The 18,853-nt window shown below is 41.1% G+C and overlaps 1 protein-coding gene across 1 annotated transcript in view; it reads left to right on the top strand.

Annotated features, from left to right (window-relative positions):
• Positions 1 to 6,942, top strand: part of LOC106875506 (BCAS3 microtubule associated cell migration factor) — a 60,162-nt gene extending 53,220 nt beyond the window's left edge. Inside the window, exons 20-21 of the mRNA XM_089348674.1 lie at positions 1,349 to 1,534; positions 6,713 to 6,942. Coding sequence (XP_089204800.1) covers positions 1,349 to 1,534; positions 6,713 to 6,834 — 308 coding nt within the window. The 3' untranslated portion in view covers positions 6,835 to 6,942. The remainder of the gene's footprint in view (positions 1 to 1,348; positions 1,535 to 6,712) is intronic.
• The last annotated feature ends 11,911 nt before the right edge of the window (positions 6,943 to 18,853 follow it).

The following is an 18,853-nucleotide window of genomic DNA, read 5'->3' as shown; positions in this document are numbered from 1 at the left end:
ATATACATACATACATACATACATACATATATATATATATATATATATATATATATGTAAATACACATATACATATGTTTGTGTGTATATATATCATCATCATCATCATCGTTTAACGTCTGCCTTCCATGCTAGCATGGGTTGGATGATTTGACTGAGGACTGGCGGACCAGATAGCTACACCAGGCTCCAATCTGATTTGGCAGAGTTTCTACAGTTGGTTGTCCTTCCTAACGCCAACCACTCTGAGAGTGTAGTGGGTGCTTTTACGTGCCACCGGCACGAAGGCCAGTCAGGTGGTACTGGCAGCGGCCACGCTCAAAATGGTGTATTTTACATGCCAGTAAGACGATGCTGGTCACGATCATGCTCAAATGGTGCTATTTACGTGCCACTGGCACGGAAGCCAGACAGCTGCTCTGGCAGCGATCACGCTCAGATGGTACTCTTAGCGCTCTACTGGTGCAGGTGCCATCACGATTTCACTTTCACTTGCCCCAACAGGTCTTCGCAAGCCGAGTTTAGTGTCCCATGAAGGAGATGCTGGCATAGGTGCCAGTTGTCGAATTTGGTTCGACTTCGATTTAACTTGCCTCAACAGATCTTCGCAAGCCGAGTTTAGTGTCCAATGAAGGAAAGGTAAGGTATGCATAAGTGGACTGGCTATACCCCTGGCAGAGGCCTTGGATTATGGTCTCACTTGGCTTGCCGTGTCTTCTCATGCATAGCATATTTCCAAAGGTCTCGCTCAGAAGTCATTGCCTCGGTGAGGCCTAATGTTTGACATTTGCAACTATATGAAACCAACATCACTATTAAAAACAGTAATAATGAGGTGGTTGCCAAGACTTCTACCTTAATAGGTATAATATTAAATATTTGAATAAAAGCAGGGTAAAAATACCGTTTGCCAAAGATGAAAGCGAAAGCTTTAAAAACGACCAATCCCACGAAAAAATACACACACGAAACTCTGCCTCATCCGCCATACTCACCAGACCTCTCGCCTACCGACTACCACTTTTTCAAGCATCTCGACAACTTCCTGCGTGAGAAATGCTTCAAGAACCAAGACGATGCCAAACACACCTTCAACGACTTCATCACCACCAGAATGCAGGATTTTTACACTACTGGCATAAATAAACTTGTTTAGTGTTGGCAAAAGTGTGTTGATTCTGATGGTGTTTATTTCGATTTATAAAGTTTTGTTTGAACCGTGATATATGCATCTGAATTTAAAGGTTAAAAACCGCAAGAACTTTCTTGACAGCCTAATATATTTTCTTGTCAGTTTTGTGAAAAACATAATATTTTCTGTGTTATTTTTTAATCTTTGATAACCCAGGAAGCTTCGAGCAGTCTCCACATCTTAGTGATGTCTATGGCTATTGGACAGAATCCGAATTATCACGACTCCCCCGAGGAAATACGGAAAATAGTGAAGAAGATGACGACCGCTTGCGCGAACACATTGCCGAGGCCATGCTTGAGTCTCCGCATAGAGATTGCGGAGGACCTACTAGTCTCCGAGGTAAACTTTTCCCACTTCTTTGTTACCTGTTCTTGAAATACGCCTATTTTTTCCTCTTTGATCCTAGATGTACTCGTATTTCTCATCATCCATACATCGTTCACTACTTCAACATTGACAGCCATCTGTCAACTCCCACCTCATGTTTGTATGAAAGGACCTCCTCTCTTGTCTTCTACTATAAGAGAGGTTAGAAGAAACTCAAAAAAAAATATCTCATTTAGTTTGTTCCAAATGGTCAGCTGTAAGAGTAAACTTTAATTAGAAAATTAATCTCTCTGTCTCTATGACTGGGTAACCATGTACTTCCTAAACAGCAAGACAACTGTTTCTGTCTCTCTCTTTCTGTCACACTCTAACCTTTTGTCATTTGACACAAGGTCCCGTCCTCCATCCAATGCCTCATCTCCTCTCAAAAATTCTCTGTCTTGCAAGTTACTTGGTGACCCTGCCAGTGATGGTATCATGTAAAAAGCATCCAGTTCACACTGTAAAGTTGTAGGCATTTAGAAAGGAATCTAGCTGCAAAAATCATTCCAAAACTGACTTCACCTGTGCTGAGGCCATGTGAAAAGCCCCAAGCTGCTTGGTGGTTGGTGTTAGGAAAGGCCTATACCTGTAAAAACTTTACCAAAACTGACCCCACCTGTGCTGAGGCCATGTAAAAAGCACTAAGCCTGCTCTGCTTAGTGGTTGCTGTTAGGAAAGGCCTCAGACTGTAAAACCTTTGCCAAAGCTGACCTCACCTGTGCTGAGGCCATGTAAAAAGCACTAAGGCTTCGAACTGTAAAACCTTTGCCAAAACTGACCTCACCTGTGCTAAGGCCATGTGAAAAGCATCAAGTCTGCTCTGCTTAGTGTTTGGTGTTACGAAGGGCATCCAGCTGTAAAAACCATGCTAAAACAGACATAGTAGCCTGGGGTAGTCTTGTACTGGCCTGGCTCCTGTCAAATGTCCTACCCATGCTTGCATGGAACATGGATGTTAAATGATGTTGATGTAAATTTTAAAAAATTCTACATGACCAGTCAGAAACATTTAAAACTCTAACTCCATCTTTCTTTTATCTCCTTCATCAATGTATATCCTTTATAGCGAGGGCCTTATTCTTTGTGAGCCCCGTGACGGTAGCTCGTAAAAAGCACCATCCGAACATGGCCAATACCAGTGCCGCTTTGACTGGCTTCCATGCCGTTGGCACGTAAAAAGCACCATCCTATCATGGTTGATGCCAGCTTGTCTGGCCCCTATGCCAGTGGTACGTAAAAAAGCACCCACTACACTCTCGGAGTGGATGGCGTTAGGAAGGGCATCCAGCTGTAGAAACACTGTCAGATCAGATTGGGGCCTGGTGCAGCCTCCTGGCTCACCAGATCCCAGTCAAACCGTCCAACTCATGCAAGCATGGAAAACGGATGTTAAATGATGATGACGATGATGATGATGATCCCGTGCCAGTGGAATGTAAAAAGGACCATCCGAATGTGGCCGATGCCAGTGCTGCTTTGACTGGCTTCTGTGCTGGTGGCAAGTAAAAAGCACCATCTAATCATAGTCGATGCCAGGTTCTCTGGCCCCTGTGCCGGTGGTACGTCAAAAGCACCATCCGATCGTGGTCTATGCCAGCTTTTCTCACCCCCGTGCCGGTGGCACGTAAAAAACCAGCCACTACACTCTCGGAGTGGTTGGCATTAGAAAAGGCATCCAGCTGTAGAAACACTGCCAGATCAGATTGGGGCCTGATGCAGCCTCCTAGTTCACCAGACCCCAGTCAAACTGTTGATGATGGTGATGATGATGCTGGTGATGGTGCTGATAAGTGTGATGGTAATGATGATAGTAGTGGTGATGATGATGATTGTGATGGTGGTGATGTTGATGGTTATGGTGGTGATAATGATGATTATTATTATTTTCGTCTGCCGTTATATTCTGAGTTCAATTTCCGCCAAGGTCAATTTTGCCTTTCATCCTTTCAGGGTCGATTAAATCACTGGGGGGTCGATGTAATCGACTTAATCTCCTTGTCTGTCCTTGTTTGTCCCCTCTATGTTTAGCCCCCTGTGGGCAATAAGGAAATAAATTATTATTATTGTTATTATTGCCCTGATGCAGTACCAGGCAGTGGCTCTCATGGCTTCTGGTCTTAACTGATTGTACATTCATGTACATTGTTTTCTCTCGGTGTAAAAGATGGGCTACAGCAAATATTCTGCTCAAAACCACAGATTTGCTTGTCAGTTGCTTGACCTTAACCAGTTGAGCATGTCCCTTGGTGGCTGACGATATGTGCATCTCTGATCAGGAGCAGAAGTAGTGGGGGAGCATCATAGTCATGTGGTGAGAGGAAGTTTTTTGGGTTTGAATAATACACTTCTGGAAATGAGTGTTTTGTTCAACATCTGTGGTAAGTAGCTTGTTTACCAACCACATTGTTCCGGGTTCAGTCCCACTGTGTGGCACCTTGGGCAAGTATCTTCTACTATAGCCTCAGGCTGACCAAAGCCTTATGAGTGGATTTGGTAGATGGAAACTGAAAGAAGCCCATCGTATATATGTATCATCATCATCATCGTTTAACATCCGCTTTCCTTGCTAGCATGGGTTGGACGATTTGACTGAGGACTGGCGAACCAGGTGGCTACACCAGGCTCCAATCTGATTTGGCAGAGTTTCTACAGTTGGATGCCCTTCCCAACGCCAACTACTCCGAGAGTGTAGTGGGTGCTTTACGTGCCACCGACACAAAGGCTAGTCAGGCGGTACTGACAACGGCCATGCTCAAAATGGTGTATTTTATGTGCCACCTGCACAGGAGCTAGTCCAGTGGCACTGGCAATAACCTCGCTTGAATGTCTTTTCATGTGCCACCGACACAAGTGCCAAGAAGGCGACGCTGGTGTATATGTTTGTGTGTCTGTGTTTGTCCCCACTACATCGCTCGACAAATGATGCTGGTGTGGTTACGTCCCTGTAACTTAGTGGTTTGGCAAAAGAGACCGATAGAATAAGTACTAGGCTTACAAAGAATAAGTCCTGCAGTCAATTTGCTCGACTAAAGGTGGTGCTCCAGCATGGCTGCAGTCAAATGGCTGAAACAAATAAAAGAGTAACCCTTATTCAAGGACCTTTTGAGTGGGATGGGCGACTCGACCTTAAGAAGATTCTTACTGGGTACCACCTGCAAGGTCATGCACTGTTTATCTTGATATGAGATCACCATGTTGCTCACATGTGGTTGTGATGCATGTGCCTTGTGTACCCTTATCAGGCGGATAGTCATGATGGATATACAGGGCTTCATATATTTGTACCCCAGTGTCACTTTGATGGCATGCATTGCTCTCTCACTCAATAATAATAATAATAATAACAATAATGATAATAAAAATGATAATAATAATAAAAGTAATAATGAAAATAATAATAATAAAAATAATAATCATAATAATAATAAAAATAATTATCCTTCTAAAGGCCCAAGGTAGAAGGGGGACTAGACCAATACAGCAAGTTTCATAGCCCTAGGTGTTGGGAAGGCACTTGGCCAGAAACGGAAGTGACAATCAAAAGAAGAAATACTACTAATAATAATAATGATAATAATATTTTTCTTTTATTCATTTTGGTCATTTGACTGTGTCCATGCTGGAGCACCGCCTTTTAGTTGAGCAAATCGACTACAGGGTTTATTCTTTGTAAGCCTAGTACTTATTCTATCAGTTCTCTTTTGCTGAACTGCTAAGTTACGGGGGATGTAAACACTAGCATCAGTTGTCAAGCGATGGTGGGGGTGACAAACACTGACTCACAAACACATACATATATATATATATGACGGGCTTTCAGTTTCCATCTACCAAATCCACTCACAAAGCTTTGATCAGCCTGAGGCTCTTGTAGAAGACACTTGCTCATGGTGCCACGCAGTGGCACTGAACCCAGAACTATGTCATTGGTAAGCAAGCTACTTACCACACAGCCACTCCTGATAATAATAATAATTTGGCTCACTCCCCCCCCACTCCACCACCTCGTTATTTCACAATATTATTATTATCATTATTGAGTGTGAGAGCAGTGCATGCGATCAAATTGTATACCCATCATGACTCCCCGTCTCATAAGGGTACACCAGGCACATGCATTACAACCATGTGCGCAACATGGTGATCTCACATCAAGATAAACAGCACATGACCTTAGAGGAGGGGCCCAGTTAGAATTTTTTCGGATCAAGTAGCCTGTCCCACTCAAAAGGTCCTTGAATAAAGGTTGTTTAAAGATGCTGAACAAAACACTCATGTTTCCAGAGGTGAATTATTCAAACCCCAGAGACTTCCTCTCAACACATGGCTATGATGCTCCCCCGCTACTTCTGTTCGTGATCAGAGATGCACATATCATCAGCCACCAAGGGACATGCTCAACTGGTTAAGGTCAAACAACTGACAAGCAAATCTGTGGTATTGAGCAGAATATCCAAATCAAAATCGCTGACGTGGCCGTCTGATTGACACTCGTGCAAGTGGAATGTTAAAAGCACATCCGAACCTGGGGTGTAACTGGCCCACTTATGACTACCCCTTATTCATTGGACAATGATCTTTGCTTGCGAAGACCTATTGAAGCAAGTGTAAACAAATCAAAGTCACTGACGTAGCTGATGACAGTACCACCTGATTGGCACTTGTGCTAGTGGCACGTTGAAAGCAACATTCGAGCGTGGTTGTTGCCAGTGCCATCAGACTGGCTCCCATGCAGGTAGCATGTAAAAAACACCTTTTGAGCATGGTCATTGCCAGAACCGCCTGACTGGTTCTCGTGCCGGTGGCACATATAAGCACCCACTACATTCTCGGAGTGGTTGGTGTTTGGAAGGGCATCCAGCTGTAGAAACTTTGCCAGATCAGATTTGAGCCTGGTGCAGTGTTTGGCTCACCAGTCCTCAGCCAGCATGGAAAGCGGACGTTAAACGATTATGATGATTTACTATAGACCATCTTTTTTATCAATACAAAACAATGTACATGATAACACTTCAAATCAGTTCAGATCAGAAGCCATGAGAGCCACTGCCTGGTACTGCATCCGGGAATTTATTATCATTATTATTATTATTATTATTATTATTATTATTATTATTATTATTTTGTTTCTGTTTTTGTATTCCGCAGAAGGTGGTACTTTCGACAAAGCAGATGTAGAAGACATATCAACCATTGGCACTGTTTCAAGTTCCCCTGCTACGATGTCTCAATGCGATGCAGACGACGTTTATCTCACAGAATCTGTTTAATTTAATTTTCTAATTAACTTCCAATTAATTTCTAATTAATTCTAATTTTTTTTTTCTGATTATTATATATTTTTTAAAATTCCAGCCCCTCATCATTACAGATCTCAGTGCTGTTTCGTCCTTTTTGTCACAATCCACCTTGGTATACTCCTCCCTATGTGTTTCTTGTGTGTCATATATATATATATATATATATATATATATATATATATATATATATATGTATATATGTATATAAATACACTTTTACATGTTTCACTCATTTGACAGCGGACATGCTTGAGCACAGCCTTAAAGACTTTTTAGCTGAAGAAATCAAATGCCAGGAGTTATTCTTTTTAAGCCTAGTTACTTATATTCTATTGGAGTCTTTTTGCTGAACTGCTATGTCACAGAGGGGAGGGGGTGGAAGATGTAAATGCATCAAGACTGTTCAAGTGGTAATTGAGGACGGACACACACATAAATATATATACGTATATATTTATATGTGTGTGTGTGTGTGTGTGTATATATATATATATATATATATATATATATATATATATATATATATGTATGACATGCTTCTTTCAGTTTCCGTCTACCAAATCCACTCACAAGGCGTTTGTTGGCTCATGGCTATAAATGTTTGCCCAAGGTGCTGCACAGTGGGATTGAACGATGTGGTTAGGAAGCAAGCGTTGCCTGCACACACACACACACACACACACAAGCCACGCCTGCACACACACACACACGCACACACGCACACACACACACACACACACACACACACACACACACACACACACACACACAGAACCGCAACTCCTATTTCAGGATAACCTTATTGTATGGCATACACATAGAAAGTTATATCCAATAAAATACAATGAAATTATTTGAAAAAATATATATAACTTACCTGTTATTAGTCTGTGGGGAAAGATGATATTTTTAATCAATGCTACATGTGATTCTGCACTGGTAGGGAGTTTATAAAGGTTTTACCTAATACATAAATCCACCAGTGCGTACTGAGGCTATTTTATTTATCTCTCTTCAATACTGTTCAGTAATACGTCTCTCGAACTGTTTAATTTTAAAATTTAAAAAAAATATTTGTAATTTATATATTTTTATTATATTTTAATTTTATTATATTTGTATTCATATTCTCATTTTTTCTATTTAATATGACTTATATTATGTATCTTTAACTTTGATCCATTAATAATAATAATAACAATAAGATAAATAACCTGAGGATGCACTGGTGGATTTATGTATTAGGTATAGCCTTTATAAACTCCCTACCAGCACAGAAATACGTGTAGCGTTGATTAAAAATATCTTCTTTCCCCACAGATTAATAACAGGTAAGTTATATATATTTTTTCAAATAATTTTATTGTATTTTATAGTAGGTTTTTTAAATGCTTATATTATTTTATTGGATATAACTTTCTATGTGTATTCCACACAATAAGGTTATCCTGAAATAGGAGTTGCAGTTCTATTGGTAAAATCCCAAATTTGTAATAATATTATAAATGATACTGTTTACATTGCATTAGTAAAGTGTAAAATAGTAAATATCCTGATAATCTGGAATACTTATTATTCCTTAAGATTTTAAAAATATTCACATATATATTTATACACACACACACACTCAGGGATTTTGAAAAAACTAAATAGAATGAAAGTAGATGATTGCTTTATTGCTAGCCCCTTCTTTTGTGTAAAAGGCATCCTTTTACACCTCCCTAAATTGGTTGGCATTAGAAAGGGCATCCTGCCACAAAAACCTTGCCAAAACAGACAGGAAAGCTTTGCATGGTTGTCTGAATTATAAGTAAGTTTACTGCAATCAGTTCACCACAAGGAAAAGTTTACTGGGAAAGTCACACCTTATTTATATTATTTACATTCGACGGATATTTGTCTTCATCTTGTTTGTTGTTAACGCAATGTTTCGGCTGATATACCCTCCTGCCTTCATCAGGTGTCTTCGAGAAATTTCGAACCTGGGTTCTCATTCCTAAGGTATTTTTTTATGTTATTATTATTATAATTGTTCAGGTCACTGCTTGGAATCGAACTTGGAATCTTGGGGTTAGTAGCCCGCACTCTTAACCACTACGCCATATGCCCATGGGTATAGTGGCTAAGAGCGCGGGCTACTAACCCCAAGATTCTGAGTTCGATTCCAAGCAGTGACCTGAACAATTATAATAATAATAACATTGGAAAATACCTTAGGAATGAAAACCCAGGTTCGAAATTTCTCCAAGACACCTGATGAAAGCTGGAGGGTATATCATCCAAAACATTGTGTTAATAACAAACAAGATGAGGAAAAATATCCATCAAATGTAAATAATGTACATAATTCCTCATCTCTTAAATATAGAACTGTAAATTCACACCTGTTTCTTTCTTCATTCTTGATCACTTTCTCTGTCTCTTGCTGGGTAACCATGTGCCTCCATTATAGCAAGACACCTGTCTCTGTGTCTCTGTCACACTTGACCTTTTAACATTTGACACAAGATTACCCCCTCTTCTCAAAGGATCTTTGTCATGCAAGTAATTTATGACCCTGCCAGTGTTGGTGCCATGTAAAAAGTATCTTGTTCATACTGTAAAGTGGTTGCTGTTTGGAAGGGCATCCAGCTGTAAAAACCTTGCCAAAACTGACCTCGCCTTTGCTTGTGCCATGTAAAAAGCACCTAGTCTACACTATAAAGTGGTTGGTATTTTGAAGGGCATCCAACAATAAAAACCATGCCAAAATTAACCTTACCTGTACTGGTGCCACTTAAAAAACACCTAGTCCACACTGTAAAGTGGTTGCTGTTTGGAAGGGCATCCAGCTAAAAAAAAAACATGCCAAAACTAACCTTGCTTTTGCTTGTGCCATGTAAAAAGCACCTAGTCTACACTGTAAAGTGGTTGGTATTAAGGACGGCATCCAGCTGTAGAAACCATGCTATAACCAACCTCACCTGTGCTTGGTCCATGTGAAAAGCACTGTTTACTTTGCAGGGTGGTTGGTGTTAGGAAGGACATCAAGCTGTAAAACCCCTTCCAAAACAGACCTTGTCAGTGCTGGTGGCATGTAACGCACCCAGGACACCCTGTAAAGGGGTTAGCATTTGGAAAAGCATCCACCTGTAGAAACCATGCCAAAACAGACCTCACTGCTGCCAGTGCCATATAAAAAGCATCCACTACACTCTGTGAAATGGTTGGCATTAGGAAGGATATCCATCTGTAGAAACCATGCTTAACAGATCTCTCTGGTGCTGGTGCAATATGAAAAGCTCCCAGTATTCTCTGTGAAATGGCTTGGCATTAGGAAGGACATCCAGTCATAGAAACCTTGCCAAAACACAATAGAAGTTGGTGCATTCTTCTCCCTATCTAGCTCTGGTCAAACCATCCAATGCATGCCAGCATACAAGACAGAAGTCAAATAGTGATGATAATCTAATATAGATATACACATAAGAGGGTGAATCAAAAAAATAATGCCATTTTGTTTAGGACAGTTATAATTACCAACACAGGAACATGTATGATACGTCAAAATGAAGCTGGTCCTCTGTGGCTCACTACCTCCACACTCACCAGATTTAGCACCTCCAGACTATCATCTCTTTGGTGCCATGAATGAGGGTTTGAGAGGCAAACATTACTCGAGTGACGAGGAAATGAAAACTGTAGTGTAGAAGTGGCTCAAAGAACAGTCAACAGAATTTTACAAGGCAGGGATACATGCTCTCATTCGAAGGTGGAACATTGCTATTGAGAGAAACGGTGACTATGTTGAGAAGTAGGGATGTGATCCATAGAGGATCGGCTTCATTTTGATGTATGATACATGTTCCTGTGTTGGTAATTATACCTGTCCTAAACAAAACGGCATTACTTTTTGACTCACCCTCGTATATCGCTTGATTATGTGATCAACCAAAGTGTTCCATGTTGTTAAACATCAATATTCAAAGTGTTGTTACAGCTGTTTTCTTCCATCTGTAGCAGGGGTGTCAATCTCAATTGCACAGGGGGTTAGAACTCAAAATTCACATAAGGTTGCAGACCTAACTGGATAAACATTCGTTAAATATAGTCATCGTTTAACATCCGCTTTCCGTGCTGGCATGGGTTGGATGGTTTGACTGAGGACTGGTGAACCAGAGGCAGCACCAGTCTCAATCTGATTTAGTAATATCTGATATATATATATATATATATATATATACTCTTTTTTACTTGTTTCAGTCATTTGACTGTGGCCATGCTGGAGCACTGCCTTTAATCAAAGAAATCAACCCCAGGACTTATTCTTTGTAAGCCTAGTACTTATTCTATCGGTTCTCTTTTGCCGAACCGCTAAGTCACAGGGACATAAATACACCAGCATCGGTTGTCAAGCAATGTTGGGGGAAACACACACACACACACACACACACACACACACACACACACACACACACACACACACACACACATATACATATATGCAATAGGCTTCTTTCAGTTTCCGTCTACCAAATCCACTCACAAGGCTTTGGTGGGCCCGAGGCGATAGTAGAAGGCACTTGCCCAAGGTGCCACACAGTGGGACTGAACCTGGAGTCATGTTGTTGGTAAGCAAGCTACTTACCACACAGCCACTTCTATGCCTATATATATCATCATCATCATCGTTTAACGTCCGTTTTCCATGCTGGCATGGGTTGGACGGTTTGACTAAAGAGTGGTGAGCCAGAAGGCTGCACCAGGTTCAATCTGATCTGGCTAAGTTTCTACAGCTGGATGCCCTTCCTAACGCCAACCACTCCGAGAGTGTAGTGGGTGCTTTTTATGTGCCATCAGCACGAGGGCCAGTCAGGTGGTTTTCAAGCAGTGGAAAAGTGAACGGTTTTTTAAACAATGATATGAATTAAAACAGGAAAAATGTGAAAATAATAATAAATCAAAGCATACGAATTTTCATGTCACACCACATCACGTAGCACTGACCAGCACCCACACAATCCACACACCTGCACACGTCAAGGTCACCAGCACCTATCCACATGCACATACACGCTGTCACATACCTTCGTTTTAGAATCACCACTACTTTATTGTCTATTATCTCCCCTACTTCCTAGCTCTCCCATCTGACCACCTCTGTCCAGCATTCGCCATGATTTATCGCTAGCCACTAAGCCTTTTCTTATTTTCTTTCTCTGTGTTCCTTTCTGTTGAAGAGCGTAGGCTCGAAATGTAAAAAGCTTTCTCACTTCCTGAGCATTAAACTAATACACCTGTTTATTGTTTACACACCTGTCTTCGTCTTTTATTGTTTTTTTTTTGTAAATTCTGCCTGTATATATATATATATATATATATATATATATATATATATATATACGAGACAAAAGGGTAAAAAAGAATACAAAAACTAGGACAGAATGCAACAGGCGGAAGCAAAACATCCAGACAGTTGGATGAGACAAAAAAAGGACATGAAAAAACAATGACGTGTCATTTTGAGTTTTCTTTCGTCAGTCGAGTTCCAGATTATCTTTGCAGTTTCGGAAGAATGCAGCGAATGTGTACGAAAACAAAAACGGAGAAATGATACACAAATACAAATGTAAACAACAGGACATTGACAACAGGTGTCTTTCGATTAAGGACGAATTAAATTAAGCTGGCGGAAGGGACATAAGAGATGACAGGCATGGGAAGGAATATAGATGCTGCACGGGTGGTAGTCAAACCAAGAAAAAAGGTCAAACTTGGCCGAACACCGGTCACGTGGAAGGGGAGGAGAGAGTTAGAGGCAGAGGGATAGAAGAATTAGGGAGGGACGAGGAAAAAGAGAAGGGACAGGAAATGTGAGAGGGGTGGAGCGAAAGAAAGAAAAGTGGAAAGAACGAAGTAAGTGTGAAGGGGCTGAAAGAATAAGAGAGTCATACAAAATTTATATATATATATACATATATATATATATATATATATATATATATATATATATATATATAATTAAAACATAGGGTAAAATCAGATATTATTATCGATTTATTACCAGGAAGCTAGCACAGTGAAAGAATTCGAGAGATTTAGATAAAATATCTGAGATCTTAGGGGATTAAGGTATATTTTTATATATATAAAATGTTGACCAGTAAAGTGGACATTTAATGTACTAGAAATAAACCACATGTTGTGTCTACTAAGACCTAGCAGTTCTCAAAAGAAGTTCAGCATAATACCAAAACGTAAGTGAGCAAGACACTGAAAATTACATACATAAAATTAAAACATTGTTATTCGCGGACCAGGTTTCGGAGTTAAAAATCTCTTATCGAGAAAATCTGCCCCTCTTCAGCGCGAACCGCAAGAGTTATAATTCTCAGAATCTTATACAAGTTGTTCACCCCTAGAGGTGAACGTGTATATGGTTCTGCTAATTACATATTTCCGGAATTAGCGCACCAAAACGAAGATATTTGATTTTTACCAGTACGTTGTAATTAGCAGAACCATATACACGTTCGTTCGTTCGTTCGTTCGTTCGTACGTACATACGTTCGTTTCTTCGTACGTTCGTACGTAAGTTCGTTCGTTCATTCGTACGTTCGTTCGTTCGTTCTATCGTTCGTTCGTTCGCTCCTTCGTACTTACGTACGTACGTTCGTTCGTTCGTATGTACGTACCTTCGTTCGTTCGTTCTTTCGTACGTACGGACTTTTGTACGTTCGTTCGTCTTTACGTACGTACGTATGGACGTACATTCGTTGGTTCTTTCGTACGTACGTATGGACGTTCGTTCGTTTCACTCGTTTGTTCGTTCGTTCTTACGTACGAACTTTCGTTCGTTAGTTTGTTCGTTCTTTCTTTCGTTATTTCGTTTCGTTGTTCGTTCGCTCGTACGCACGTACGTATGGACGTACATTCGTTGGTTCTTTCGTATGGACGTTCGTTCGTTCGTTCGTTTCACTCGTTTGTTCGTTCGTTCTTACGTACGAACGTTCGGTCTTTCGTTTGTTCGTTCTTTCTTTCGTTATTTCGTCCCGTTGTTCGTTCGTTCGTACATACGTACGTTCGTACGTACGTAAGATCGTTCGTTCATTCGTACGTATGTACGTACGTACGTAAGGTCGTTCGTTCATTCGTACGTATGTACGTACGTTCGTTCGTACGTTCTATCGTTCATTCGTTCTTTCGTACGTACGGACTTTTGTACGTACGTTCGTTCGTCCTTACGTACGTACGTTCGTTCGTTCGTACGTACGTACGTATGGACGTACATTCGTTGTCTCTTTCGTTCGTTCTTTCCATCGTTTGTTCGTTCGTTCGTTCGTACGTACTTACTTTCGTTCTTTCGTTCCTTCATTCGTACGTACGTACGAACGTACATTCGTTGGTTTGTTCGTATGTTAGTTCGTTTGTTCGTTTCACTCGTTCGTTCGTTCTTACGTACGAACGTTCGGTCTTTCGTTCGTTTGTACTTACGTACGTTCGTTCATTATTTCGTTCGGTCGTTCGTTCGTTCGTTGGTTGGTTCGTTCTCTTGTTCTTTCCATCGTTTGTTCGTTCGTACGTACTTTCGTACTTTCGTTATTTCGTTTGTTCGTTCGTACGTACTAACTTTCGTTCCTTCGTTCTTTCGTTCGTTCATTCGTACGTACGTACGAACGTACATTCGTTCGTTCGTACGTACATACGTAAGTTCGTTCGTTCGTACGTACATACGTAAGTTCGTTCGTTCTTACGTTCGTACTTACGTACGTTCGTTCATTCGTTCGTTCGTTGTTACGTACGTACGTACGAAAGTACGTACGTTCGTCCGTTCGTTCTTTCGTTAGCTGGTTGTTTGGTTGGTTGGTTGGTAGGTTCATTCGTTTGATCCCACGTACGTGTGTTCGTTCGATCGTTCGTTCGTCCTACGTTCCTACTTACATACGTTCGTTTGTTCGTTCGTTCGTTCGTACGTAAGAAGTTACCTTCGTTCGTTAGTTCGTTTGTTCGTTCGTTCGATCGGTCATATGTACGTACATACGTATGTTTGTTCATTCATTCGTACGTCCGTTCGTTCGTTCGTACGTACGTACGTACGTTCGAAAGATCGTTCGTTCGTTTGTTCTTTCTTTCGTTCGTTATTTCGTTATGTCGTTCGTACGTACGTTCGTTCGTTCGTTCGTTTGTTCAGTCGTTCTTACGTACGTACGTTCGTTCTTACGTTCGTTCTTATGTTCGTTTGGTCTTTCGTTCGTTCGTTCGTTTGATCGTTCATACGTACTTACGTACGTAAGTTCATTTGTACGTATGTTCATACGTTCGTTCGTACGTTCGTTCGTTCGTTCGTTCGTTCGTTCTTATGTACGTACTTTAGATCGTTCGTACGTTCGTTCTTTCGTTCGTTTGTTCGTATTTCCTTCGTACGTAGTTATGTTCTTTCGTTCGTTTGTTCGTTCGTTCGTACGTTTGTTCTGTCGTTCGCACGTACGTACATATGTTAGTTCGTTCCTACGTACATACGTACGTCCGTTCGTTCGTTTGTTCGTTCTTACGTTCGTTCTTACGTTCGTTCTTACGTTCGTACGTTAGATCGTTCGTACGTTCGTTTGTTCTTTTGTTTTTCGTTCCTATGTTCGTTCTTTCGTTCCTATGTTCGTTCTTTCGTTCGTACGTACGTTCGTTCTTTCGTTTGTTCGTTCGTTAGTCTGTTCATTTGTCCTGTCGTTTGTTCTTTTGTTCTTTCTTTCGTTCGTTCTATCGTTCGTACGATCGTTCGTTCCTTTGTACGTTCGTACTTACGTTCGTTCGTACTTACGTTCGTTCGTACTTACGTTCGTTCGTACTTACGTACGTTCGTTCATTCATTCGTTCGTTCTTACTTACGTACGTAGTACGTTCGTTCGTTCGTTCGTTCTTTCGTTGGTTGGCTGGTTGGTTCTTTCGTTCGTTCATTTGATCGTTCATACGTACTTACGTACGTAAGTTCGTCTGCCGTTCGTATGTTCGTACGTTCGTACGTACGTACTTTCGTTCGTTCGTACGTACGCACGAACGAACGATCGTTCGTTCGTTCGTTCGATCGTTCATTCGTTCATTCGTTCGTTCGTTCGTTCTTACGTACGTACGTACGTTTGTTCGTTCGTTCTTTCTTTCGTTATTTCTTTCTTTCGTTATTTCTTTCTTTCGTTCTTTCGTTCGTTCGTTCTTACGTACGCACGTACGTACTTACTTACGTTCGTTCGTTCATACGTAAGTACGTTCGCTGCTGCCTCCGGACGGACTTACGTACAAACGTTCGATCGTTCGTTCGTTTGGACGTACGTAATTTCGTTGGATATTTCTTGCCTACATACATACGTACGTTCGAACGTTTGGTCGTTCGTACTTTCGTTCGTTCGTGCATTCGACCGTTCGTTCTTACATGTGTACGTACGTACCTTCGTCCTTTCGTTCGTTCATTCGTTCGTTCGTTCGTTCGTTCATTCGTACTTACGTTCTTTCGTTCGTTCGGTCGTTCGTTCTTTTAAACATTTGCTCGTTCGTACGTCCGTACGTACGTTCGTTACAGCCTACGGAGGTACTTACGTACAATCGTTCTTTCGTTTGTTCGTTTGTTCTTAAATTCCTTCTTCCGTTCATTCGTTCGTTCGTTCCTTCCTTCTTACGTACGTACTTACATATGTACGTTAGTTCATTGGTTTTTCGTTCGTTCATTTGTTCGTTCGTTCGTACTTACGTTCGGTCGTTCGTTCTTTTGTTCGTTCGTTTGTTCGTTCTTTCTTTCTTTTCTTCGTTCGTTCGTACGTACGTTCCTTTGTTTGTTTATTCTTATGTACATACTTTCGATCAGCCGTTCGTTCGTTCGTACGTACGTACGTACGTACGTTGTACGTACATTCGTTCGTACGTTCGTTCATTTCGCTCGTTCGTTCGTTCGTTTGTTCGTTCTTACGTACTACGTACGTTCGTTCGGTCGTTCGTTCGTTCATACGTACGTACGTACGTACGCAATTACGTTCGATCGTTACTTCGTTTGTTCGTTCGTTCAATCGTTCATACGTTCGTACGTAATTTCGTTTGTTCGTTCCTTCCTTCGTACGTTCGTTCGTACATACGTACGTACGTACGTTCATTTGTTCGTTCGTTCGTACGTACGTACCTTCGTTCGTACTCACGTTCGTACGTACATACGTTCATTCGTTCGTACGTACGTACGTTTGAACGATCGTTCGTTCGGTCTTTCGTTCATTCATTCTTTCGTTCGTATTTTCTTTAGTTCGTTCGTACGTACGTACGTACGTTCGTTCGTTCGTTCGTTCGTTCTTACTTACATACGTTCGTTCGTTTGTTCGTTCTTTCTTTCTTTCCTTCGTTCGTTCGTACGAACGTACGTACGTTAGTTCGTTCGTTCGTATGTACGTACGTACATACGTATGTTCTTTCGTTCGTACGTACGTACGTAGTACGTTCGTTCATTCGTTCGTACGTACCTACGTTCGGATGCACGTTCGTTCGTTCGTTCCTACGTACGTATGTTCGAACGATCGTTCGTTCGGTCTTTTGATCATTCATTCTTTCGTTCGTTCGTATTTTCTTTCTTTTCTTCGTTCGTTCGTACGTACGTTCCTTTGTTTGTTTATTCTTATGTACATACTTTCGATCAGCCTTTCGTTCGTTCGTACGTACGTACGTTATACGTACATTCGTTCGTACGTTCGTTCATTTCGTTCGTTCGTTCGTTCTTTCATTCGTTCGTTCGTTTGTTCGTTCTTACGTACGTACGTTCGTTCGGTCGTTCGTTCGTTCATACGTACGTACGTACGCAGTTACGTTCGATCCTTACTTCGTTTGCTCTTTCATTTGTTCGTTCGTTCAATCGTTCATACGTTCGTACGTAATTTCGTTTGTTCGTTCGTTCCTTCGTACGTTCGTTCGTACATACGTACGTTCGTTCGTACGTACGTACGTTCATTTGTTCGTTCGTACGTACGTACGTACGTTTGAACGATCGTTCGTTTGGTCTTTCGTTCATTCATTCTTTCGTTTGTATTTTCTTTAGTTCGTTCTTACGCACGTACGTACGTTTGTTCGTTCGTTCGGTCGTTCTTACATACCTACGTTCGTTCTTTTGTTCGTTCTTTCTTTCTTTCTTTCGTTCGTTCGTTCGTACGTACGTACGTTAGCTCGTTCGTTCGTATGTACGTACTACGTTCGATTGTTCGTAAGTTTGTACGTACGTACGTTCATCCGTTCTTTCGTTCGTTCATTCTTACCTATGTACGTACTACATACGTATATTCGTTCGTTCGTACGTACGTACATAGTACGTTCGTTCATTCGTACCTACGTTCGGACGTACGTTTGGATGCACGTTCGTTCTTTCGTTCGTTCTTACGTACGTACGTTCGTTCGTTCGTTCGTTCGTTCGTTTGTTTGTTTTTTCCTTCGTACGTACGTATGTTCATTCGATCGTTTGTTCGTTCGTGCGTTCATTCTTTCGTTCGTTCGTTCGTTCTTACGTACTTGCGTACGTACATTATTTTGTTCGTTCGTTCTTTCGTTCTTTCCTGCTTTTGTTCCTTTGTTCGTTATTTCGTTCGTGCATACAAACGTACGTTTATTCTTTTATTTGTTCTTTTGTACGTACTAACGTTCTTTCGTTAGTGTGTTCATTCTTCCGTTCGATCGTTCTTTTGTTCTTTCGTTCGTTCGTTCGTTCGTACGTACGTACGTGAGATCGTTCGTTCTATCGTTCGTACGATCGTTCGTTCTTTCTTACGTTCGTATTTACGTACGTTCGTTCATTCGTTCGTTCCTTTTAACGTACGGACTTACGTTCGTTCGTTCTTTCGTTGGTTGGTTGTTTGGTTCGTTGGTTGGTTTCTTCGCTCGTTCGTTCTTAATTACGTGAGTTCGTTCGTTCGATCTTCCGTTCGTCCTACGTTCGGAATTACGTACATTCGATCATTCGTTCGTTCGTTAATTCGTACGTACTTACGAACGTTTAATC

Source organism: Octopus bimaculoides, chromosome 3 (assembly GCF_046866305.1).
Source record: "Octopus bimaculoides isolate indiv1 chromosome 3, ASM4686630v1, whole genome shotgun sequence".
Classification (NCBI taxonomy): domain Eukaryota; kingdom Metazoa; phylum Mollusca; class Cephalopoda; order Octopoda; family Octopodidae; genus Octopus; species Octopus bimaculoides.
The sequence above is the reverse complement of the archived record's forward strand: the minus strand, read 5'-3'. Positions and strand labels throughout refer to the sequence as shown.